At 43.5% G+C, this 26,942-nt stretch overlaps 1 protein-coding gene across 1 annotated transcript in view; it reads right to left on the minus strand.

Annotated features, from left to right (window-relative positions):
- FAM214A (family with sequence similarity 214 member A) overlaps positions 1-26,942 on the minus strand; it is a 1,637,733-nt gene that overhangs the window by 248,953 nt on the left and 1,361,838 nt on the right. Inside the window, exon 10 of the mRNA XM_044078844.1 lies at positions 15,251-15,319. Coding sequence (XP_043934779.1) covers positions 15,251-15,319 — 69 coding nt within the window. The remainder of the gene's footprint in view (positions 1-15,250; positions 15,320-26,942) is intronic.

Below are 26,942 nucleotides of genomic sequence, written 5' to 3' on the forward strand. Positions count from 1 at the left end.
CCAGAATAGGCACTGTCTGAATCCTGCACCCCAGAAAAACATGGTCCTGAGAAAGAGCCAGAAAAGGCTTCTTGAAGTTTTGAAAGAAGGGATGTCCCATCCCTGGCAACCAGTCACTTGGCCAGTACTGAAAAGCTTGAAAAGGAACTTTTTTGAGACGCATGTCCTATTTATGCTCCTCGCACAGAAGTATGGCATAAAAGGGACATACAAACGCAACCATCCAGAATTACACCAGGACAGAACAAGCCTCATGGGACCAAGGAGTCCACGTACATCCAGAAGGAAAAAAGAAGAATAAAGAAGATGGGGTTGGAGGGAGCGAATACTGCAACAATGAACAGCAGGACCCCTACTGTTATGCTAAAATTTTATCTAACTTACTATGCCCTTCTATATCACTGTTGCAGTATTCTTTGAAAGAAGGGAGGAAAAGAAGGGAGGAAAAAAAGCTCAAAAAACAAAGGCAGAAGGTTGAGAAGAGCCCTTAACAAACCCATATAAAATGGTTTCAGCAAAACTTGCTCTGATCCTAGAAACCATATCCAACTTGGAATGCTTAGTAAAGCTATGCACTGAAGACCAAGTAGCAGCTTCAAAAAGATGGAATTGGCGTCCAACCCTTTGAAGAAGGCACCAGAAGAGACAGCAGCCCTAGTAGAATGAGCTCTAACAGAACCAGACCAACACTTGCACGAAAGAATTAACAAAAATAAATTGTCTTAGATATCCAGGAGGAGATGGTTTGCTTAGAAATAGTCAAACCCAAAGATTTGGGTGAAAGGAAACAAAAAGCTGATTGGACTTATGAACAGTCCTAGTTTTAGTTAAACAGTACCGGAGCTGTCTGTGCAAATCCAAGGTATGCAGAACTCTCTCAGAAGCAGAATGAGGAAAAGGGAGAAAAGAAGGCAGTTGTACCGGCTGACTTAAGGACAACTCATTTATTACCTTGGGCATAAAAGGATTAGTATGAATGGACACCCTATCCCTGTGAAAAAACAAAAAAAGGAGGAATGGCCATAAGGGCCTGGAGTTCAGAAACCCTCTGAGCAGAAGTAATTGCCAGCAACAAATCAGTCTTCCAGGTACAATGTTGCAAAGCAGCAGAAACTGCAGGCTCAAAAAGGAGCCCAATTCAATTCTTCCAAAACAAAATAAAGGCCCCCAGGAGAAAGAATAGGTTTTCTTGATGGCCTAAAATGCAGAATGCCTTTAAGAAATTATTTGACCGCAAAACAAGAATTCAAACGAGGAGTCAAGGGCAGACATGCAGAAATGACTGACAAATGGGCTTCACAGAAGAACAGGCCAAGCCAGACTGCAGCAACTCGCACAAATGAGACAGGACCAGAGGGAACCTACTGAAAAAGGGTCCTGGTTACAAACATGGCACCAGACTAAAAATCTCTTCCATTTAGATACAAGATTTTCTGGCTGAGAGTTTCCTTGCCTTCTGTAAAACTCTGAGCATGTCCTCAGAAAAGAGGTGCTGGAAAGAGATCAAACCCTATCACCTACAATGTCAGTTGCAGAGTGGACAAGTGGGGATGAATAAGAACCCCATGTCCTGTGTGAGGAGATCCAAGTGAGGTACCTTGTGAAGAATGCCCCTGGCCAGATGCATAAAGAGAGGGAACTAGTGCCGTTTTGGCCAAAAGGGAGTCACTAGCAAGATTTTTGGGGAGTCCAGCTAAATCTTCGCAGGACTCTTAGAAGTAGAGGGGGAGAAGGGAAAGCATAAAGAAATCTCCACTTCCATGGAAAGGATTGGGTATCCTTTTTCCAGTCCAAATAGTAATGCACTCTGGAATAGAATAGTGGAAACTGCCTGTTCAGAGGAGAGGCAAAAAGATCTACCTGAGGAATACCCCACCAACTGACAATGTCCAAAAACACTCCAATGTGAAGCATCCACTTGTGAGTCTGTGTTTTGGACATGCTCAGAGAGTCAGCCACAAGATTATGCTCTGAAGGAGTGTATATTGCCTGAAGAGTTAACTGATAACTGAGAGCCAATTCCCAAGCCTGAAGTGCCATCCTGCAGAGGAGGTAAGATTTCGTGCCCCCCTGCTTGTTGTCATACCACAGCACTGTAGTGTTGTCTGTGTACACCTTCAAGGGGCCCGGAGTGAACACGGGGTGAAGAGCCTGAAGGGTCGGAATCAGAGCCCTCATCTCTTTGATGTTAATATGGTCTGATTTCTGATGGGGAAGCCAAAGACCCTGAAATTTCAGGTGATCAACAGATGCTCCCCGCCCAAGTCCCAGGCAACAGTAAACAGCACTTGAGAAGGGACTGAAGGCTGAAAGGGCTGGCCTGGGTTGATGGCAAACTGTCAAATCCACCAGTCAAATTCCTTCTTGAAACTGGGAAGGAGAGATGCACTGAAAGTCAGATGGGGCTGATGCTGCAGCCAAACTGACCTGAAATACCACTGAAGCTTCCAACATCTGCAGTCTGGCAATAGAATACAGCGGAACAGAAGAAGCCATGAATCCAAGGGTCCGAAGAAACTCCCTGATTGGCATGACAGTCGGGAAGAAAAGACTGAAAGAAGACAGTCAACAATACCACCTTTGGAAGTGGAAGAGGTGCCAACACTGGCACAGTCTGAAACCTGCAACCCAGATACACATGAAGCAACAGGTCATCTAAATAAGGAAAAATGTGAATGCCTTGGAGCATGCAGAAATCAATCACAAGAGCTAGGCATTTTGTGAAAACCCTTGGGGCAGTAGACAAGCCGAAGAACAAAGCAGAGAACTGAAAATGAAAGGAAGCCACAGAGAAATTTAAACTTCCTTTAGAGAAGGCGAATAGGGATATGAAAGTAAGCATTAAGTATCTTTCAGATCCAAGGACACCAGAAAATCCTGGGGTAATAAAACAGCGTTTGAAGAGTAAGCATCCAAAAAGAAGGGATATTGAGAAAGGTGTTGAGCCAAGAGAGATCCAAAATAGATCTCCAAGTGCCTTCCTTTCAAGAAAATAAGAACATCCTGGAATAAAAACCCTTCCTACTTGGGAGGGGACGACAAGTCGAATGGTCCTTTGGTTCATCAGGGACCACAGAAACTCTGGAAAATTAGGAAGTTCCTCTAGAGGAGGTTTAGGAATCCCAGAAAAAGAAGGGAGAGATTTCCATGCTATGAAGTAACCCAGATGGATGACAGAAAGAGCCCAAGAGTCTTGACGTGATGAGATGCCAATTTGGAACACAAAGGGAGAGCCGAAGGGCCAATGGAACCTGGTCTAAAGGCAGTGGGGTTGAACTGTCAAAGGGGAGCAGGCTTATCAGAACAGAGAGACTACTAAGTCACAGAAATCTGAGAATCCCTAGCAGAGGGGGTCCCACCTGCCCTTAGAGGCCTGGCAAGGTTACCTGTGAACAAAAGCAGATCTAGAAGGACAATTCCTCTGGAACCTGGGGACAGGAGAGAGAAAAATATGTTTAAAGTCTTGCAAGACTTTGCCTTTCTCTTGAAGAGACAAAGAAATCAGCAGCAGTCCTAAAAAGATAAGTATTACCTAAAGGAGCATCCAACAACCTTACCTTAATGTCCTCAGGAAGAGACTGGAGAGGAAGCCAAGAATAACTCCTCACAACAAGATTCAAAAGCCACTGCACTAGAAGAGGCATCAGCAGAATGATAGCTATACTTAAGAGTGGCGAGCCACTTGAGAAGCAGAACCTTAAAAAGATAAAGCAGAGGATTTGTCATCAGAATCAAGGAGGGCAGAGATAACTTGACAAGCATGAGCTACCACGGCCAGAGCATACCTGGTCATGTGGGTCTGGTAATTAATAACCCTAAAGGCCAAAGTAGAAGCAGTGTAAACCTTCTTGTCAATCCTCTCCACTGGCTTGCTATCCTTATCAGAGGGCAAAAGTTTAAAATGTTTGTCAGAAGAAACTGACACCACAGCAGGATCAGAAGGACATTTAAATAAAAACAGACAATCCTCACGAACTGTATAGAACCTATCAGGTTTCTCAGGAGCAGCAGGCTGAGAATCAGGAGACTTGGAAGCAGCAACGAAAGTATCTAACAAGGCAGCCAGCACAGGAAGAACTGCTGATGGTTTAGTAATATACACTTGAAGCAACCCATAATATTTTCTCTGAATATCCAGCACTTGAGAAGAATCCCACTTAAAGAATTCCATCATCCTAGCAATTTGTGCCCCCAAAGGACAATTCCTCGAAAGTAGACTCAGGGTCAAACTTCTCTGCATCAGAACCATAAGGCAAAGGCATCTGTAAACAATAGGACAAAGACGCCTCAACCAGATAGGGAATCTTCATCTGAGGAATCTGGTTCTCTAAACCGTTTAGAAGGGATAGAAGTCCAGGAAGAGCAGGTACGGAAACCCCATGAACAGGCTTTAGAGCAATTAAGGCAGAGAAAGTACAGTTGTGTACACTTACCATAAATGTAGATGTTCGAGTGTATTCACTGTTGTAGTCATTACATTTGGGTAATCTGCTGGCAGGTTGCCCTCAGTCGGCCTAAATTCCAAAGTCTTGGGTCCTGCGTTGGTTGCTGTCTCCTCTTCCATGTCGTCAGGTCGTCAGGGGTATAAAACATGCAACCGACGCCATTTTCTTTAGTTTTTCTTGCCCCCAATGTCAGGTGCCCCCAAAAAGGTAGCAATCTTCTAAATATTTACACACACACACACACACACACACACATATATATATATATATATATATATATATATATATATATATACACACATACACACACACATACATACATGCATCAATATAAACTTTACCTTCATCTACATGCAAATACACCACACAGGTTGTAGAAGATAGAGAAGGAAAGATAAACTGTAGAATGACAGGGAGATGGCGGGAGGGTAACCTGGACTGCAACAGTGAATACACTCGAACATCTAAATTTATGGTAAGTGTACTCAACTGTTCTATGTTCTTCGTGTTTCACTGTTGCAGTCATTACATTTGGGTAGAATCCCAAAGCTATGGTTGGGAGGCTGGAGCTAAACAGCATTAGGTGAGGCTATAAGGCCCTGCAGTGGCAAAGCCTGCCCTGGACTTAGAGTAGAGAGGCAAATGGTAATGCTTTGTAAAGGTGTGAACAGAACTCCAAGTAGCAGCCTCTAGAATGTCCTTGGTTGGTACTCCTATGAGAAAGGCTGCTGAAGTAGCTGCAGCCCTGGTGGAGTGAGACCTAATGCCCTTGGGCACAGGTTTGCCATGGTGTAAGTAGCAGAAACGGATGCAATGGCTTATCCACTTTGAAATTGTCTGCTTTGAAATAGCCTTTCCTTCTGATCTTGCAGCATATGACACTAGTAGTTGCTCAGTTTTTCTTGCAGCTTTAGTCCTGCTCAAGTAGAATCTTGGCTGTCTGTGTACGTCCAACGAATGCAGAATTCTCTCCCCTTTGTTCTGCGGATTTGGATTAAAAGTTGGCAAATGAATTGTTTGGTTAAGAGCCACACTGGAAACAACCTTAGGCATAAAGGTAGGATTTGTCCTCAGAGTCACCCTGTCTGGGTAAAATATGATAAAAGGCTCTACAGCCATGAGGGCCTGTAACCCTGAAACTCTTCTTGCTGAAGTAATTGCTAGTAGCAGAGCTCTCTTCCATGACAAGAACTTTACATCAGCAGTAGCAGCTGGTTCAAATTGAGGCAGGGTGAGCTTTTCCAACACATAACTGAGGTCCCATGCAGGTAATGGTGATCTTCTAGGAGGCCTTAAATTTTTGGCTCCTCTAAGATACCGCTTTAGTAAAGGATGAGAAAAGATTGGTGGCTCTGTATTGTAATGAGCCGAGATGGCAGAAGCATGGATTTTGATTGATGAAAAAGATAGGCCTTTGTCAAGCATCTCAGTTAAGTATTGCAATATCTAAGGAATATGCGGCTCTGCTGTATCAGTTCCTTGTGCCTGATTCCAAGCACAGAATCTCTTCCATGTGTCAGCATAAGATTTTCTAGTACTAGGCCTTCTGGCTTCCAAAATGACATCCATCACAGCTTTACTGAGAGGTGTCGCCTGTATGATTACAGAATTAACCATGCTGCCAGGTTCAGAGTCTATAGATGATTGTGCATGATCTGACTGTTTTGCTGGGACAGTAGTTGTGGCTCTTGCGGCAAGGTCCAAGCTGGGTATTGGGACAAGTTCCTTAGGATTAGGTACTAGTATTGGCGGGGCCAGTCAGGGGCAATTAATATCATCTTTGGCTTCTCTTGTCTGACCTTTAGGAGGATCTTGGGAAGAAGAGGCAGAGGAGGAAAGGCATAAACTGATGGGTTTTTCCAACTGAAGGATAGGGCGTCCACTTTCCATGCATGTCTGCGATAAGTCCTTGTGCAGAATCTTTTCAGTTGATAATTTTGAGGAAAGGCAAATAGGTCTATGTCTGGGCTCCCCCATTTCTTTGCTATCATGCTGAAGACTTGTGGATTTAGTTTCCACTTGTGAGGATCCATAAGGTTTCTACTTTAATCGCCTGCCAGAGTGTTTTGTTTTCCTGGTAGGAACTGAGCTTGAAGATTTATTTGGTAGGTCAAAGCTGTGCCCCACCGTGCCATGGCTAATCTGCAAAGGGGGTATGAGTGTGTGCCCCTTGCTTGTTTATATACCACATGACTGTGGTGGTGTCCATTTTTATCAGTAGTTGTCCTGGATGAAGTACGTCCTTGACTGCTGATAGGGCATTTTGAACAGCTAGCATCTCTTTCTGGTTGATATGTAGATGCTTTTGATTTGGTGCCTATATGCCCTGAATGCATCTTCCTGCCATGTGGGCCCCCCCAGGCATAATCTGATGCGTCTGTTGTTAAGGTCTGGCTGGCAGGGGGCAGAGTGAAGGACCATCCCATGTTTTGGTGACGGGCCTTTGCCCATCATAGAAACTCCTGTTGCAGGCAGGGGATGAGAGGAATCATTGTTTCCAGACTGCGTGAATGTTGACTCCATAAACCTTTTAGGTACCATTGTAGTTTCCTCATATGCAGTCTTGCATATGGAATTAGTAGGATGCAGGATGCCATGAAGCCCAGAGCCTGCAGAATTTGTCTTGCAGAAGACTGGGTTTTTGTTGCCATCAGTTTGAAATAAGTAGTCAGTTGCCTTTGTTTGCCTGGCGTGAGGTAAGCCATCTGGGCAGTTGTATTCAAGCCTGCACCCAGGAATGTTATCTTTTGAGAGGGTACCAGTTGTGATTTCTTTTCATTTATTGTGTACCCTAGGCATGTTAGAAGCCTTTTCACAAACGCCAGGTGTCGTAGAGGAGTGTCCTTGTTCTCTGCTTGAATGAGACAGTCGTCCAAGTAAGAATATATTTGAATACTTCTTTGTCTGCAAAATGCAATTACTGGTGCCAGGCACTTTGTAAAGACCCTGGGCGCACTAGATAAGCCAAAGGGCAGTTCACAGAATTGGTAATGCATTAAACAAGCCTTGAATCTGAGGTATCTTCTGTGCGACTGTCTTATTGGGACATGCAGGTATGCCTCTTTTAGGTCTAAAGTCACCAGCCAAGCATTCTTGCCAAGCACGGGCAGAAGCTGTTGCAAAGTGAGCATTTTGAATTTTGGAATGTCCAGGTATGTGTTCAAAAATCGATAAATTCAGTATTGGCAGCCAGGCCTTGTCCTTTCTGGGTACCAAGAACAGTCTTGAGTAATAACCTTGTCCTTTTTCCTTTTCTGGTACTGTCTGAATGGCCCCCATATCCATGAGGGACGTAACCTGTTTCTGTGCCTCTGCCCATTGATTTTTTGGCAGATCTGGCCAACCACTTGTCATTGGCAGAGTGTGGAAATGGAATCTGTATCCCTGTGATACGATGTTTAGAACCCACTTGTCCTGGGTTATTAACTGCCAATTTTGAGCAAAAAGTGCTAATTTTCCCCCTATGGGTGCTGCCAAAAGTTAAGTGCTTGGTGTAGGCAGAGGGAAGTCATTGGGATTGCTTTCTGTAGGTTTGCGCTTTATCTCCTCCAGATTTGGAGGTGGATGCGCCCCATTGCTTTGGGCTGTATGTATCTTGAGCCTGGTACCTGGAACCCTTAGGGTGTCTGGATTTGCCCCTTTGAGCTCTGTCTAACACAGGAAAGGACCAATTTTCTGTAGGCCAGTGTCTACTGAATCTAGGTGGCTGCACTTTCAAGAAATCGTTAACAGTTTGCATAGACTTAGCTTTGTCTTCCATTTTCTTTAAAACCTCTTCTGCCTTAATACCAAACAGAGAATCATGCTGTAAAGGTGCATCTAGCAATTTAGCTTTAACATGATCAGGCACATTTTGTTCCTTTACCAGGCATGCCTCCTAATCACAGATCCAGTAACTGCGGCCTTGCAGGAGGCCTCTAAAGAATCAAAACCACATTGCAAAGTATGCTTTCCAACTTGTTTAGCTGCATGCAATAACTCCTGCAATTCCTTATTTTCTGCACATTCTGAAATCAACATCATTTTCTGTTTCAGCAATCCAATAACATGTTTTTGGTACTTAAGCATATGAAATTGACAGTTTAAGGCCCTGATTGCCAAGGTTGCAGATGTATAAACCTTTTTTCCCCGTCTGTCCAGTGCCCTTGAGTCTCTGTCGGAGGAGGTAGGGTTTTTTGCTGTTGAGGCCTTAACTCCCTTTGGACCCTGTGAAATAGTTTCAGGATCAGCCGCAGGGTTTCTAAATAAAAATTTATGAGAGTCAGGGACCCTGTAATACCTGTCAGGCTTACTGGGAGCCGGAGGTAAGGAGTCAGGGGTCAGGCTTGACTCCAAAAACACATCATCCACAATGACTAAAACAGGAGGAATGGCTAAAGGCTTGTGCTGAGGGAGAAGGAAATCCCGAGCCTTTTTTTTTTTTATTCTGAGAAGTCTTGACTCTCCCAGTTGAAATGCTCCCTCTAAGTATGCAAGGTTTCTCCAAATTAATAATCCTCAGGAGGAGATGCAGATGGAATAGACTCCTCAGCATCAGAATCCTCATAGTGAGTTAAAGATAATTCCTGATCAGAAGAGGAATCAAAAGTAATAGAAATCGGATCTGAAGATTCATAGTCAGTGTCTTGCCTAGGCCTCTTATCTGGAAGGGGATTGGTACCCCTGATCAAGGTAATAAGGTCTTCAGCCACTTTGATCATCTGTTTTTTAGGCATAGAGGCCTGTGCACGTGGCTCAGGTGTTAGTTTTTTAGTTTCAGAAGGTGTCTTTGCCTTTGGTTTTGCAGCTTTCGTCGGTTTGATATAAAAATGTTGAGGTCTGAAGACACCCTCAGAAGCCGGTGCCTGCTCAGTGGCTCTGGACCCATCCGAGGGAGATACATCCGTCAGTCCAGTACCTTGAGTATCTTGCGGCATGCCGGCCCCCACATGGGTGTCGGTAGAGGCCTGCGACTCAAAGGTAGTGGGTATCAGGGGCTGCGAAAGCGCCTCACTGAGTACCGGCGACTGGCTTAGGTGAAACTTCGTCTGTTTTGGATCTCGACTGCCTTTCTCTGTCCTTTTCTTCGCGTTTTTTATGTACTCCGGTAGTCGGATTGCTATCCGGCGACATTTCTGGGTAGTTAAATCTGTTTCCAAAATACTTTGATGCAAAAACATACCGACGCTTAATAGTGCGTTGGTTAAATCTAGCACAAAACCGACAGCTAGGCACGTTGTGATCAGGGCCTAGGGCAAGGAATACAGTATAAATGGAAATCCTTATGAGGTATTTGCTTCCCACAAGTAATACAATTATTAACTTTTTCTGACATCGGTAAAAAGCAAGAACAAAGTTTCCCCAACAGGGTACTTAGCTTTAGTGAAGACTTCTGTTCTGAAACTCAAACTCGAATATTTCAGTAGTCGGCCGACTGGTACTTGCTAAATCCTTCTGCTTCAGGCACCGCTCGGCAAGAAAGACTAAAGAAAATGGTGTCGGCTGCATGTTTTACACCCCTGACGACCTGACGTCATGGAAGAGGAGACAACAACCGACACAGGACCCAAGACTTTGAAATTCAGGCCAACTGAGGGCAACCTGCCAGCAGATTACCCAAATGTAATGACTGCAACAGTGAAACATGAAGAACATTAACTACTGGGGTAAACTCTTGCCATTCCCTTTAAAGAGCCATAGGAGAAGGTGAAACATGCTTCAGTTTTTGCCATTTCTTACAAGGAAAATCAGCCTTAACAAATACTGGAGGTTCCAACCCTTGGTGAGACTTGAGGAAAGAACCTGGAACTTCCTCCCTGACCAGTATCTGCGGAATCCCTCTAGGAACCTCCAAGATAATCAACCACGGTTCCCCCTCGACATCTGTAGCAGACACCTGCAAAGCCTCAGAGGACATGCGAAAAGATGGCTCCATACCAACCTCCAGAGGGACTGAGGCAGTGGAATCTGATGTAAACACCAAACAACATACATAGCTATTACTTCTAGAGGGACGTCCAGTGGATGCTGGCCAGCCAAAAAATCTGGCCAAGACTTCCTGGCTTTCTTACCAAGTGGTAGTATCGCAAGGTTAACAGATTCCACCATGGTACCCTGGGCTAACTGTCTAAGCTGTTGGTTTTTAAGATAAATGGCCAGGGAAAACAAACTGCTTTGGTGTGTCTTAGCTACAAATGGCTTGCAGATACTACAAGAGGTATGGTCGTGGGAAGCCCACAACAAAAAAGACACTGACAATGACTATTCTTATGGGGAATCTGCCTCCCACACTGACATTTTCCCCTCTTGGATGACATGAACTCTAGGTAGTGATAAAATATACAAGACTAAGAGGGAAACTTTTAAAAGATAAAATAAGAAATAATAACCCAACAGGACACTATTCTAGTGTTCTAAGAGGTCAGAACAGCAACAAAACATTCAAAACACCTAGCAACAACAGTATTCGAATTGGTGGGAAAAGTAGTTCTAGGTAGTTGCATCTGTACATGCCTTTTTATGCCCTACATTCTGTGCAAGGAGCATAAACAGGACATACAGCGCAAACAAGATCCTTTCAAGCTTTTCAATGCTGGCCAAGCAACAGGCTGTCTGGGATGGGACATCCCTTCTTTCAAGAGTACTACAACAGTGATACAGAGGGACTTCTGATAATGCAAGCCAGACACAGAAAACCTTAAAAAAATCTTTGTATATAGGTATGTAATGATAAGCATCTAAGTCTACCGCTACCATGAAATTGAAGGGGACATGACAGGTAAAGTTTGGCGGGGAAATAACATTTTGAACTTTGGGATCTTGACACATGGATTGAAAAAGGAGAGGTCTCGGACAGGTCTCCACGTTTCCTCTTTTTTTTTGGCACCAGAAAGACCCTTGTGTATATCTGATTATACATATATATGCACATATACATTCTGTATATGTATATATACACACACACACACATATATGCACATATACATTCTGTATATGTATATATACACACACACACACACACACAACTATACAAAATATGTAGAAAAGCAAATAGGTGTAACAAAAGAGTTCTGTTCTGGGTCTGCAAGAGTGAGAAGTCCTGCACATTAGGCAAACTATAGGGTCATTCCAGGAGCCCAAAAGGGAAACTCCTCCATGAAATGGAAGGAGGAGGAAGGATGGAAACAGACAACACAGATCCATTGCTATGGTGAGTACCATCACTTTCATATCGGATATTGTCTTTTCTGTCAATTCCTCACCTGATGGGGCACAGTCCCCAGCTACTAGATTCCCAGGGTGGTGTCATGGAAGGATATTCTGGAGGTTGGCAGAACCAAATGCCGCCCCCTATCCCTGGATAGCAAATCCAATTTGTAATGTGAAATAAAGGTATGAACATCAGAACTGGCGGCAGCACAAATGCCATCAACAGAAGGCAGAGGAAGCGGAAAGAGACCTTGTTGAATATGCCTTCAGCTGCTTCAGTAGAAACAAACCTTTCTCCTTATAAACCTGAGAAATCAGCTAGTTAACCACCTTGCCAAGATGACCTTTGAAATGGCTTAGTCCAACTTAGCCTTAGAAAAAGGTATAAACAAGTGGTCTGACTATCTGTTGGATTTGATCTGATGAAGATAAAAAAGGCAACTATCTATTCACATCTAGCAAACGAAGCAAGTATTCTCACTTAACAGTAAATCTCGGAAAGAAAACGGCTAGATTAATCCTTTGATAGAAGTCTATGAAGTTACTTTGGGTAAAAAGATGGACTGGTAATGCAAAGACACCCCTGTCCTTGTGAAAAATAATATAAAGAGTTTGGCAACACAGAGCTTGGAGTTCCAATACAAAATGACCAAGACCAGTGAAAGAAATACCAGTTTAATAAACTCGCAAACTCTCTAGCGCCTCGGCAGAAATTTAATGATGGAGGTCATTTTTTTGGATGGCCACAGTTGTCATCCTGTTCATGTACTTAATTCCTTTCCATATGGATAATTAAGAGTTAGCAGATTATGTAGTGAACCAGAAGTTTAAGAGAAGGAAATAACTAATAGTTGTATAATGTTTAAACAAGGGGGGTATAGTATGGACATTGTTCCAATAATAGTAGAGGCAACAGTTATGCGACCACGCAGCAAACACAGTTCATGAATCATAAAATCCTTTAATATGTGATAAAATCTGGTTAGCGCTTTCGCAGATGCTTCTTCAGACCAAACAATCCACATACATTTTAAAATCATTTAAATAGAGCTCATCAACCAGTGTGCATGAAACCTCAAAGAATGAGTAAAATGCAAATCACTATGAATTAAGAAGTAAATACACATTCAACACCCCATACAAATATTGATAACAAAGCATATATATAAAAGGAATGACTTCTAATAATTAAAATGCACATTTACAATAAGACTGACCCAAATAAATCAATGGGAATAGTAATAGGCAGTATCAAACCGCAATATATGAATATATAAACACTGACCACCCTATCATATATATAGTGAAAGCTATCCCAAAGGCCCCACAACGGAGTTAACAAATTATTTGACAATCTTCTAGATTTCAAAATGGGTTTTAAAGGGGCTCTCTCATTGAGCCCTCTGCCTCTATCCACCTTCAGCCTTACAATCCACTTCAATTCTCTATTCTCAGTATAATTCTTTTGATCTCCTCCTCGTGAAGTAGGTGAAATTGTCTCAATCACCATAAACTGGAACTGATGGTCATGCAATACAATGTTTGGACAGTGCACTATGGTAGGATTGGGTTCTTATACTGTATACATGCTCTCTACTCCTGTCCTTAAGTGCCCTGTCCGTCTTTCCTATATAGAATGATTGGCTTGCGTTGCAAACAGCGAGGTATACCACATGCTGTGTGGCACAGCTGGCATACACAGAGAACTTAAACATACCTATCAGGGTGTATAAAAGTCCCAGAGCTATCCAAAAATGTACAGAAATTACAGTGCCCGCATGGTTGTGTGCCATGACCTGAGATTCCCCTCCATCCTTGTTTTTCGGGTAGCACAATAGTCTTTTCAGATTACATTTATTCTTAAATCTGAACCTTGGTTTCACCCCCACAATCTCTCTCTCCAACGAATCCGCTGTCAAGACCCTTCAATTCTTCTTAATATTCATGACGATACTACTGTCATTTGTATAATACAGAGGTATCTTAATCTATCTAGATGATTCAAAGACTACATTGCTGACAGGATCTCCACCTGCTGAATAATATGTTTTTTCTCTATTCTGTCTAAGATGATCAAGTGCACAGAAACCATCATTTACTTCTTGATGACTATATCCCCTTGTCAATGAACTTATCCCTGAGACCTGCCAATTCCATACCGAGTCAGTCTTGAGTGGCATTAAGCCTGGACGCTCTCATACCTTGTCCTCTGATGACATTTCTAAACACATACTGGGGGAACATGCTGCTTCTGTGCAACAGGGTGTATCTATACCAGCTTTTTCTATATACCCCAGTGTTAATCATGCCATTATCCAATCTCTCCATATATACATCCAGATATTCAATTCTTTTATCAGAACTTATCATGGTGAACCTTAAATATTCTGTCATACCATTCAGTTGTTCAACAAACATTGTTAGCTCTTCTAGGCTGCCTGTCCAAATCAAAAACAGGTCGATGGCGTAGCTGTTGGGACACGGAGTGCCCATCACTACACCATCCTTCTGTAAATATACATATTTGTCAAACATGAACACGTTATTCTCAAGAATGACCTCCAGAAACAGGCATATCAAATCTGTCTGTTCCCATACATGCCCAACAGCTACACCAACACGTTTTTGGCCCTCTGGGAAGAGGAAGTACTGTTCAATATGGAAATTTATGGGAGATCCGTTTCATTCTATCGTCTTTTGTCGACGACCTGTTTTTGATTTTAAACCTCCTGAAAATTAGAAAATTATAGATTTTAAGGTAAAAATTTTTAATTACAGTCTGGAAAAGCACAGTAGCCAGTCCTTTACATAAGAATTATATGCGAAAATGCAAAAAAAGTATAGTAATAAAAATTTTTGCAAAGTTTTTTCACACAAACATTTCTTCAAATAAAAAAGTCCCATTACATAACCTGTTCATTAAAATAACTAACTTATATAAAATATAAAAAGTTAATAGAAAATGCACAGTTTTTGCTCAAATAATGTTGCAGACAGTTTCACCCAAAAGGGTACTTATCCACAGAGACTTTAGGGATCGCTAGATGACCATCAGTTCCACAAAGCCTGTAGAGGGAAGTGCATTCCAGCTGCAACAAAGCTCTGAAGCTTTTGTCTCCCTAACCACTGTTTTTACATGGCCCTCCTCAAGCCCTGCAGTGGTTAGGGAGAATGGAAGGTGCCCTGAAGCTTTGAAAGCTGGCTGGTGGTCATATCCCTGCAGGATGCATCGCATACAGCTTAGGCTACAACAACAATGATCTTATTATGTTGAATATCTACAATATACAAAAATACTATGTTTAATACATTTGTGTACGTTATCTGCACACACATATTTATATATGTACGGATATACACATGCATCTGTCATGTAGAATTTTAAATTCTCTCTGTCCTATATGATCAGCAGTAAGGAAGATGTAAGTAGCTAAAAAAATACTTAAATCGTCTGAGGCTTGGATATTCACATGAGATTACAATACTGTTTTCTTAATATGCAAACACAAATCAGTTCTCAATTTACTAAAAATCTGCAAACATATGCAAATCGGCTGCTTTTACATTCTGTACTTTAAACAGTGAACTAGGCATTTTCTTTCCCAGACTGAACTTACCACTTGGATTGTTCCAGAAGGAGGTACACGATAACCCCTTTTGCCAAGGGACTCCAAGTTAATCACTCCCTTAAAAAAAAGCATGTAATAAATGCATAAATTTAGTGCTGTGTATTTTTTTCCCTTTTTAACAGCTTAATTACAACCAAATACCGTCCAGTTAAAATCAACAGAGAACCATTTCTATGGCACACAAAAATTTTAAATAAACAAGTTTTAAATGCAAAAATGCAGAGAATAATGGTTTGTTCTCTGGATTGTGTGAAGTACTCACCCATGACAGCAAGTGGTTGAACTGGCCTTGTCTTTACAGTATCTAGTCAGGTTATACAACCCATCCTGTACGTATAACCGGGTGGGGCTCCATTTTATTCTTTCATGAACATTAAAGAGATGTATCCCAGGGGGCTGGGAATGGCTACATGAATAATACATGCAGTGGCAACACAAGTACCTCTTTGCAGTGGTACACAGGAGAAACTTCTAAATAAAAGACTGAAAAGGTAGGCGGAAAATATACTCTATATTTTTATTAAATTACAGAAACATTAGGTCCTCCCCCTTGATGGTTCAAATATCAGACACTTCTGACGTATCAACTTTTGCAACATCCACAGTTCGCAGTAGTACACAGACAAGTTGCCTCTCTGCGGAAAGCAGCAAACTGTTGTACTGGTCAACACTAAGCTCCACACTAACATATCAAGTCTGACTACTTTTTGTAAGGGTCTCGATGTACATACTATAAAAACTTATAGTTGACCTTTCCAGGCAAAAGGCGAATCCATCATACTATCAAGGTGGCCAAATATTGGCTAAATAAGGCTGTGAAGGTTTCGGTCATCATTCTTTCAAAGCGATATCACAGCATTTGTCTGCAGTTAGGACAATGCCTGGCAACAGCTTAACTCACTATACAGCTATGGCAGATGATGCAATAAAAAAAAAAAAAGTACAGCTGCTTAAGTTCTACTTGCATGTAACAGTACATGTTTAAATTTCACACAGCCTCAGTGGCATATAGGTTTTGCGCCTGCAGAGCCAACCCCATACTGGCAGCTTTCCATAACTCAGAATCCTCTTCTCTGACTCTCTGTGATAGGGGATTGGCTAAACCCTTCCCTTCAGGGGAAGTCTAACCCACATCACAGAGAGTCATTTATTCAGGCTTTTGATGCCAAGTAAGATGAAACAGGAAGGACCAGAAGCAAGAATTGCCTGAAACTAACCCATATGTAGTCATAAAACACCAACACAAATGACCAAAGCCAACAAACAACACGACAATCTTGGATACCATTGAACTATATACAAAATAAGGGGGGGAGGCGGCCACTCAGACAGTTTGAAATTTGAACCACTACTATTACATGTAAGAAGGACTTACACAACTGTAATACATTCATTATTCACACTGCCTCAGTGGCATACAGGCAGACTGTTAAAGCTTACCCTAACCGGGAAAGGGTGGATAAGGATCCAGAAGCCCTTGGTGGATGGTTTTCACAAAAAAGGCTCTGGAACTTGAGAAAGAATACAGTTTGTAGTGCTTTGTAAAGTACACTCCTTTCCAATATGTCACCAAAGAGGATAAGGCTCTGGTGGTATGTGCCTTAATATTGCCTGGAAGAGATTTATCACAGTGGGAGTCATAAAAAACAATAGCAGTGAAAGAATAGTTGTGTAAAATCTTACCATAACCATAGATGTCCCTCTCTTCTATATGCTGCAGTATCCATAACATGAGGGAGTCCACCTCCAGTTAACTAGTACGTCCAGCCGGTTTACCAAAATTAAACTGCTACTGGGTCGGTAGGTGCGTCGCCCACCACACTACGCTTTTTGAACAAGCTGTTTTAAAAGGAGACAAACAGATGTATTTGAAGTGTTCCCCACAACTGGACCAAATCCAAACAGACCTCTATCCAGATTTTGCACAAATAACGGTCCATCCCAGATTTGCATAGTCTGTCCACCACTATGTTTTGCTCTGACAAGATGTACGAGATATGAAGCTTCAGAGATTGCTGTAAGGCTGGCTCATAGGCCATTACTGCCAACGGGAAAGAGTATGAACCATGTACCCTCTTGTTTGTTCAGATACTACATGACTTTGGTGTCATCTTTGATGAATAAATGGGGACCTGGAGACCATAAGTGAACATTTAAGGTCTGAATCACTGCTAGCATTTCTGATATTTATATTCTTTGTAGTGTCCGAAGAACCCCATTTGCCTAGCACATGAACTCCCCTATACACTGCTCACCTTTCAAAATATGAAGAGTGTCTGAACTGACTGAACTAGGATCTGGAGGGAGAAGGGAAGGCATGTACTGAAAGAATAGTTGCGCAAAATCTTACCATAACCTTAGATATCCTTCTCTTCCATGTTGCAGTATTCTTAGTGTGGGATTCCCCGCCTAAGGCAACCCGAAGGTCGGCTCCTATACAAAAGCTTAAGCCTGGCTACTGTAGGTGTGTGGGATGTCACACGTAAGGCCATAAACCAGGGACCTTAAATGTGATGTTTGCACGCACAGACCTCAGAACTTAAATGCCCAGTCGGACAGTCCCATAGAGAATAACAAGAGATGTCAGCCAGAGGTGCAAAGTGTCATATGCTGGCTAGAGTGTCACTGATGCAAGGTAGAGCCTTAGAGTGCCCTAAAGGTATGCCACTAGTCAAAAGGGGGACAGCTGGGCGGGAAGGAATACTGCAACATGGAAGAGAAGGACATTTAAGGTTATGGTAAGATTTTATACATATATTCCTATGTTGCAGTATTCTTAATGTGGGAGAGTACCAAAGCTTAATTAGAGGTAAGGGTGGAGGTAGATGTAGCTGATTCCACAAAACCCTGCAGGATTGGTCTAGCAAACCCTGTTCGGGCTCTGGAGACATGGTCCAATTTGTAGTGTTTGGTGAAGGTGTGAATAGTGGACCAGGTGGCTGCTTCCAAGCCTTTGAGGCCACTCCTCTAGTAGAGTGTGCTCTTACTCCCTGGGGTAAGTGCTTTTCATAGTGGGAGTAGCAAAAGGAAATAGTTTTCGTGATCCAACAGGAAATGGTTTGCTTGGAGACTGCCTTGCCCAGGGCCCCAGGGTGGAAGGAAACAGTTGGTTAGATTTTCTGATGGGTTTAGTTTTGTCTAGGTAGAATCTTAGTGGTCTGTGCACATCCAGGGAATGGGGTATCCTCTTACTGTCATAGCTTCATAGGTTCATAGATTAGTACTAAGCTAACTGCCCTTGTGAGCCATTTTAAGCCTAGCCAATTATCCCTTGTGAGACTCAAACCCTGCACCTTGTGTTTGTAAGGCAAACACCTTAACCATTAGGCCACCCTCCCAACCCTGGCTGGAGACAGGAAAAGGTGGGCAGGTGAATGGATTGGTTTAGGGACAGTTTGTTGATCACTTTAGGCATGAAGGACAGGTTAGTGAGTAGGGTGAGCCTATCCTTATGGAAGGTAGTGGAGGGAGAAAAGGCCATAAGAGCTTGCAACTCTGACACGCTTCTAGGTGAGGTAATGGCTACCAGCAGTACAGTCTTTCATGTACACATTTGTAGGGTACCACCACTAGCTGGTTCAAATGGGGCCAGTGTTAGTTTTTCCAAAGTGAAATTTAGGTCCCAGGGGGGTGAGATGGGTTTTCTTGGTGGTCTGATGTGTAAGACCTCTTTATAGTAAAGGGGGATCTAGTGTTAGGTAGGCAGGTTGAAACAGCTGATAGGTGGACTTTCACAGAAGAGTACAAAAGACCATCCTAATGAGTTCATACACAGCTAAGGACTGGGGGGGGGGGGTCTGCCTGGCAGGGGTCGCTGTCCTTATGGAGATGCCATTTGGAGAATCTTTTCCATTTTGAAAAGCAGGATGTTTCCTGGCCTCCCTCAGGACTAAACGAATGTCCTCTGAGTACTGGTGTCTGAAAGGGATTAGAAGTTTATCACCCAGAGTGTTAGGCCTACCATCTGCTGGTGAGGATGAATCAGCGTTCCCTTTTGTTGTGTGAGAAGGTCCACCTCGTGGGGTAACTTGTGGTGATTGCCCTTGGCTAATGAGAGGAGTAGGGGGGAACCAGTGCTGCCTTGGCCAGTAGGGAGTCACCAGCAAGATATTTGGCTTGTCCTTCCTGGTTTTCAGGAGGACTTTTTGAATGAGAGGGAAGGGTGGGAAAGCATACAGATACTGTCCCTTCCATGGAATGCTGAAGGCATCTACCCTCCAGGCTAGTGGAGAGTGGTCCTTGGTGCAGAATTTTTCCACTTGTCTGTTCTGCATGGAGGCAAACGGATCTACCCGAGGTGTGCCCCACTGGTTGACAATGTCTAGAAAGGTATCCCTGTTCAACATCCAGTTGTACTGTAGAGAGGATGTTCTGCTAAGAATGTGCGCTTGTTTTTTTTTCCTGATAGGGGATGTATGTTGCCTGCAGGGTTAAGGTGTGCCTGGAGGCGAGGTCCCAAATTTGCAAAATTATCCGGCACAGGAGGCAGGCCTTGGTCCCTCCCTGTTTGTTGAGATACCACGACTGTGGTGTTGTCTGTGAATATCTGAAGGGGGCTCAGTTGCAGGACAGGAAGGAAGGCTTTGACTATAACTGCAGTAATTTCCCTTACACTGATATGTTTCTTTTGGAGGGTAGCATTCCAGGCCTCCTGTACCATGTACCTTTCATGGTAGGCCCCCCACCTTAAGTCTGAAGCATCTGTATGCATATGTTGGGTTGGAGAGGGTGGTTGTAGTGAAAGGTCCGGGTTCAGAAGTATTTGATGAAACCTTAGTTCTGCTTTGAGGCAGGGTAGGAGGGAAATGTGCTGCTCGAGGGGATGTTGGTGTTGTGACCACACATTTTTTAGGTACCACTAGATTTTTCACATGTGCATTCTGCCCAGGGGCAGCATCAGGATGGTGGCTGCCATGAGTCCCAGGATCTGTAGAAATTGTCTTGCAGATATCTGGTGAATCTGTACTAGGTTTTGGAAGTGAGTGGAGAGAGAAAGAACTTTGCCCTGAGGGAAGAAAGCCCACATCAGGTCTGTTCTGATCCTGCAGCCCAGAAAGATTTTGTCCTGTTGTGGGGTCAAGGATGACTTTTAGGAGGTTGAGGGTGAATCCCAAGCTCTGAAGTAGGGAAGTGGTGAACCTCAGATGATTTAGGAGGATGTCCTCTGTTTCTGCTACAATGAGGATGTTGTCTAGTTAAGGATAGATTTGGACACCTTTGGTTCTGCAGAAAGCTATGGCTAGCGGTAGGCATTCTGTAAATACCCTGGCTGCAGTAGACAAACCAAAGGGCAATGCTGTAAACTGACAATGAGAACAGGGCCCAGTGAAACGCAAGAATTTCCTGTTGGAGGGTTTTATAGGAATATGGAGATATGCTTCCTTTAGATCTAGTGTGACTATAAAATTCTGGGCTGGCAATAAAGGAAGAAGGGTTTGAAGAGAACATTTCTGAATGATGGAACTTTCAGGAAAAGGTTTGTAAAGGATAACTCTAGTATTGGTCTCCAATGAACATCCTTTTTTGGGGACCAGAAAGTCTTGAGTAGAAGCCTTTTCCTTCCTGTCCTGGAGGGACAGATTCTATGGTTCCTAATCTCAGAAGGTCTTGCAGTATATGTAAGGGATGAGGTGAAGTTGATTTTTTGGGGGGGAAAAGGAATGCCCCTTGGAAGGGGTTTTTCGTTCCAAGAAAGGAAATATCCATTTTGTATGATTGCCAGTACCCAGCAGTCGGATGTGATGGATTTCTAAATGGGGAGGCAGTGGGGAAGGTGGGCTGACAAGAGGAGGTGGGCAAGGCAGTCATGCATTGTTGGGTTCACTTCTACCTGAAAAAGTCGTCTTTGACTGGGTTGAGAGGCAACTGGTCTGGAGGAGGTTTGCCTCCTGGTTCCTCTCCTATGCCTGGAAGGGGTAGCAGAGGAGGGGGGCTGCCTGACAAAGGTAGACTTAGCCGGATAATTCCAAGAATATGTTGGGATGGAAACACAAGCATTTGATGTCTTGGAGCTCCTTACTTTTTTCCTGCAGGTCTTTGAAAAGGTCTGCAGACTGTTTACCAAACAGGAGGTTGTGGTCTAATGGAGTGTCTAGCATACTGGACTTGAAATCCTCTGGAAGGGGTTGGAGCCGTAGCCAAGAGTATCTGAGGAGTACTGATGCAGAGGCAGCAGACTTTGCAGAGGCCTTTGCTGCATCATAACTGCATCTAACAATGTCTGGCTACCTGGGAAGCCAGGAACAATTTAGATGCTATCTCAGTTTGGTGGGACAGTCAGGTGTGGATGCCAAGAGAGTAGAGGCTTGTGTAACAAAGTCCAAAGCATACTTAATCACGTGGGGTTGATAGCTCTGAAGGCCAGGGTGGTGGAGGTGTAAACTTTTTTTCCTATCCTGTCCATGCTTTTGCTATCCTTATCAGTGGGCAGAAGAGCTGTTGAAGGTATCAGTCTGGCTTACTTATCAGGGGATACAGCAATTACAGCAGGGTCTGCCTGGGGTGGCTTAACAAGGAAATTCTGTTCATCTGAAACTTTGTAGAACCTGTCAGGTCTCTTAGGGGTTGGTGGTTGTGAATCTGGGTTCTCTGATGCTGAGGTGAAAGTATCAAGGTAGGCAGGGATGACAGGTGGAATTGGCTGAAGGCAAAGGAGATTCCACTTGGAGAAGTTCAAAGTATCTCCTTTGAGTGTCAGTCATTTGGGAAATGTCACATTTCAAGTATTCATTCATTTTGGAGATAGTCTCCCCAAAGGTGATATCTTCTGGTGGAGAGTCCCCTTCTATGGATTCATCTGGTGAATAGTATTCAAGAGGGGAGGCAATTTGTGAGAAGTAGCAGACAGATTCATCAGAAGATGAGTAGTAGGGTTCCTGCTTTTCCTCTCCTTCTTGGGCAGTAGGCAAAGGGAGAGAAGTGGCAGGAGGAGGCCTGGGACTAAGCACTGGAACAGTGGAGGGGGAAGTGGCTGTGAGCCGAATGGCCATGAAGGGCTGCATCAAAGAACTGGTGAATGATTGCCAGTCTGTGACTCATTCAGAAGGTGGAGTCTGGTGCTTTGTTTTTTGTTTTCTTTTTAAAGGAGTAGGCCTTGGGGAAGGCCTGGGTTCAGGAGCCTGAGAAATGGTAGGGGTTTCAGGCAGTGGTATCCTGGTCGGTTATCCGAAGATACCTGGTTCCCCCTCGACATCTGTAGGAACTGACGTCAGGGCTATCTCCATGGACATGTTAGCTGTTACTTTCACAGCAGCTTCCACGAGGGGAGCCGTCGAAGTAGACAGTCCTGTCGGATGTCACTCAACCCTTACATCGGAAGCTGGCGGGACATCTGATAGTGGACAGGCAGAGGAAGTAGGTCTGGAAAACTTGGCCTTTTTCTGTGGTGGTTCTGTTGTAGCGGCCGATTCGGGATCCATCCTGAGTGCAAATTTTTTGAGCCTCTGGTTTTCTAAATATAAGAAAAGGGCGGCCAGATGGCTACGGAAGGTCTTGGGTACAAAAGATTGACAAATGGAGCAAGCAGTATGGTCATGCTCCCGGCCTAGACAAAAGACGCAGAGGTCGTGTCTATCTTTATGCGGTATCTGGCACCTGCATCGGCATTTACCCTTCTTAGCTGACATCGGCTAACGGTAACTACAGCAAACCAAGCTCAAGCAATAAAAGGCAAAAAATCCCCAACGGGGTACTTAGCTTTAGAAGTCTTCAAGTAGAGGAGTGAAGCGATTGATGTGATGTCAACTGTGGCTGAAAAGTTTTGAGGTCTGTGTGTGCAGACGTCACATTTAAGGGTCCCAGGTTTATGGGCTGTGTGACATCCCATGCACCTACAGCAGCCAGGCTTAAGCTTTTGCCTAGGAGCCTTCGTTCAGGTCGCCTGAGGCGAGGACTTCCACACTAAGAATACTGCAGCATAGGAATAGGAGGACATCATGTGATTCTTCCAACACTGTAACTCTCTTCGCAAAATCCAGCACTAGTATATGGAACTCCAAGGGAAGCAGGTGCTGGGTCCAAAATTTTTTTTAAAGTACTGCTGAATCTTTCTCATGCGGAATATGGCCCATGGTGTCATGAGGATCACTGATGCCATGAAGTCTAGAATTTTGAGAAACCCTCCTGTGGAGGCAGGTTATTGAAGAAAGAAATCACTGAAAATGTTCTGAACATTTATGACGGTCTTTCGATAGAAAGGACATACTTTTTTTCTGTGCCTGGCATACACCCCAGGACAATTCTTTGTGACAGTGCAAGACGGGAAATTTCTAGGTTCAACTTGAAGTTGGGAGTATTTGGCATGTGACAATAAGCATTCTTCAGATGTAAAGTCAACATGAAACAGTGGTCTTGAAGATGGGGTAGCTCAGCAACAGGCCAGCATGCATATATCTTGGCTAAGTGTGGGTTCAAATACACAAAGGGGAGAGCTCTCACTATATTCTGATTAATGCAACCTGCTGGCTGACAGGTATAGTGAAAACTTCACTCCCCTGTCCCTGCCACATATACCCCCAAAGCATCCCTAACAACTGTCCCCCTCCTAGTATCTCCAAGGAGCAAGTCTTAAATGCCCTCTTCATGGCCAAAAACACAGCATCTATGGGATGAGACATCATCCCGGGCTATGTTCTACATGCATTTAAGCACTGGATTTGTCCCAGCGGAATGGAAAATACTACCTTCATCCACTTGCACAAAGGAGGTGCATCCATGGACCCCAGGGATCTACAGACCCATTACCCTGACCAGCCTTATCTGCAAGGCTATGGAACGAATCATCATGGCCCTTATTAAAGATATAGAAAATCTCCAAATGCTCAACCCCACCCAGTCTGGCTTTGTCAAGGAGAGATCATGCCTGTTAAACTTGGTGGACTTCTTCGAGACAGTCATCAGAGCCTTAAACTAAGGCAAATCTCTGCATATGGCATACCTAGACTTAGTCAAGGCCTTTGACACAATCCCCCCACTCTGGCATCACTGTTAAACTCACCCAGCTGGGTATCAGCCCACATATTGTCAGGTGGGTTGCAAATTAGCTCACTGACTGAACTCATACAGTCAAAGGAGGGGACTCACCTCCTCCAGCAGACCTGCACCCGATGTTGTTCCACAGGGATCAGTTCTGGGACCCCTACTGTTTAGAATCTACTTCTCCAAAGTACAAGCTAAAACTAAAGGACTTTTAGCTGACAAAGTCTGCTGATGACTGCAAACTAGGAGCAATTATTGAAACCCCTAGCAATGTCAACATCCTGCAAGAAAGTCCTACGCAGACTAATGACTGGTGCCCAAGTCATGGTCTTAAACTTAACACAAAAAAATGCATCATCATCCCTTTCAGCAAGGATGATGTTCCTGCAAGCTACCATACCAATAGCAATACCCAAAGCACACAATCAGTGATGACAGATCTGGGCAGCAACCTTAACTTCAATCACCATGTCTCCACAGTAGTAAGAAGGGCATTTTACACTGCTCATCTCATAAGTAAGGGCACTGCCTCCAGAAAAAAAGAGGTTATAACCCCCCTGTACTCTTCCCTCATCAAGCCAACAATAGAGTACAATGCTCCCTTTGGTATGTTCCTTTCCAAACACCTGCAGCAACTGGAGAGACCACAAATGTTCCTTACAAAGAAAATTCAGGGTCTTCAAGATCTGCCCTGTGTGGACAGACTGAAATTATTGTCACTTTACTCTGTCATACAAACTGCTCAGAGGTGACCTGTGCCTTACATATAGAGCAATCTCTGACCCAGCTTTAATGGAAATGCTGCACATTCGCAAGCCAAATAGTACATGAGTCAGTCGCTCAAGGGACCTTAACCTGGTATGTGACATCAACAAAACTTGCTGGAAAGGCAGATTTGTCTTACAGAGGTTGCCCCACCTTTGGAATAAGCTTCCCATTCATGTTAAACAAAGACCCTCATTGGTCCTATTTAAGCACAATTTGCATGATTGGATGGGTAACCGGAAATTTACCCTGGGGGTTCCACCGGTACAGGGCCAATAGGTGCTGATTTTAGTGTCTGCTTGAACAAGACACCCTTGGGAACACGGGTTGAACTTGGCTAGGCTTGTAAGGGCCCTGGGGCCGTTAACCTAGTAACCTCCTATGATCCTATGATATGCAGTCAGAGTATTTTGAATACTGGTACCTTCAGAAAGGACTTGGGTACGCCAAATCTAACACTAGTCTCCATGACCTGTTCTTTTTGAATACCAAAAAGATTCCCTTCTAAAATCTTTTTTCTTTTTATGATGCACAAAGTGGTTCTACAACCCTTACTTGCAACTTGTGAAAGAACCAGAGATCAAGCATGTCCAGTATGGAGGGTGTTGGGGAATTTCCCTATAGGGAGGAGGTTTTTCTGTTCACTGCCAAGAGTATTCTCACTGAATTGTTCACAGCCCCCACTTGTCTAAGAATATTTATGCCCAGGCTGCTGGGTTGAGCTAAAGCTGGGGAAGATGACAGGGGAGGAAAAACAGGAGGAAAGGATGGGATGCGAGAGTTTTGGCACAGTCATTCTTTAGCAGACGAAAGACTTTTTTGGGGAAAAAGAACCCCTTTTATTTGGTTTGGAAGCATTAACCTCGTGCCATTTCATCTTGGTACCCTGACTATTATTAGGCTGGGAGTTTTGTTCTGCCCTTTGAAGTTGGGCACCTTGTTATGGGAGAACTTGGGAATATGAAACATTCTAGATACCCCCTGCATCAATTTACCTTTATCATCTCATTGTTTAGGAATATGGGTAGCAACAGGAACAAACAAATTCAGAATCTAAAGCAGCATTCCAATCTAAATTTTTAAACCCTCAGAAAAACAAAAGTTATGATAGATTTGTGCTGTCTGCTTCCATCCTTCTTCAATGGCTGGGTCTTTGAATCCAACATCAAATCCATCGAGTCACTTAAAACTCTGGGTCCCAAGCTCAGACTTCTCCCCTTTCCCATGACCTCCTGCAAAGCCCAACATTACCCCAGATTGAGTTTGCCCAAGAATACAGACAACCCTGTAGCAGCAGTAATAACAACAAAAATAAATGCTATGAAGTTTTATCTAAAGGTAATATTAATGCACAAAAACTGATCTGGGGCTAGAAAGTGCACTTGAAGGGCCTTCAGAATAGGTCCGTCTGGTCAAAGCAAGTTAAGGGAACTGAATTTCATAATCAGGAAGGTGGTGAGATGAGAAAGGCCTTTAAATCTGATGTCTCTTCCATCCGCTCCTCAACAGTTGGGACAAAATTTCCAGCTATTATAATGCTTGGGTGGATTCAAGATAGGATATGCCGGTGGACAAGTGAATCACAGGCTGCTCTGCCTCTAGTGGGTAAATCCAGATTACAATGTGATATGAAGGTATGAACATTTGACCAAGTGGCAGTTGCATAAATGTCATCAACAAAGGCTTTGGAAAAGAAAACAGTAGAGGTCACCACAGACCTAAGTGAGCTTTGATGGGTTTAGGCAAGGGTAAACCTTTTTATTTGTAAAAATGTGTAATGCAAGCAACCATCTTGATAAAGTGAGTTTATAAACTCCCTGGCCCAATTTACCTGCTGAAAATGACAAAAGTTGATTAGACTTTCTGAACACTTCTGTACAGTGGATATAAACATGAAGTGGTCTACAAACAGCGGACACATGTAGCATGTATTCTCCTT

This window comes from Protopterus annectens, chromosome 7.part1, assembly GCF_019279795.1.
Source record: "Protopterus annectens isolate FY-2018-M chromosome 7.part1, PAN1.0, whole genome shotgun sequence".
Taxonomy (NCBI): domain Eukaryota; kingdom Metazoa; phylum Chordata; order Ceratodontiformes; family Protopteridae; genus Protopterus; species Protopterus annectens.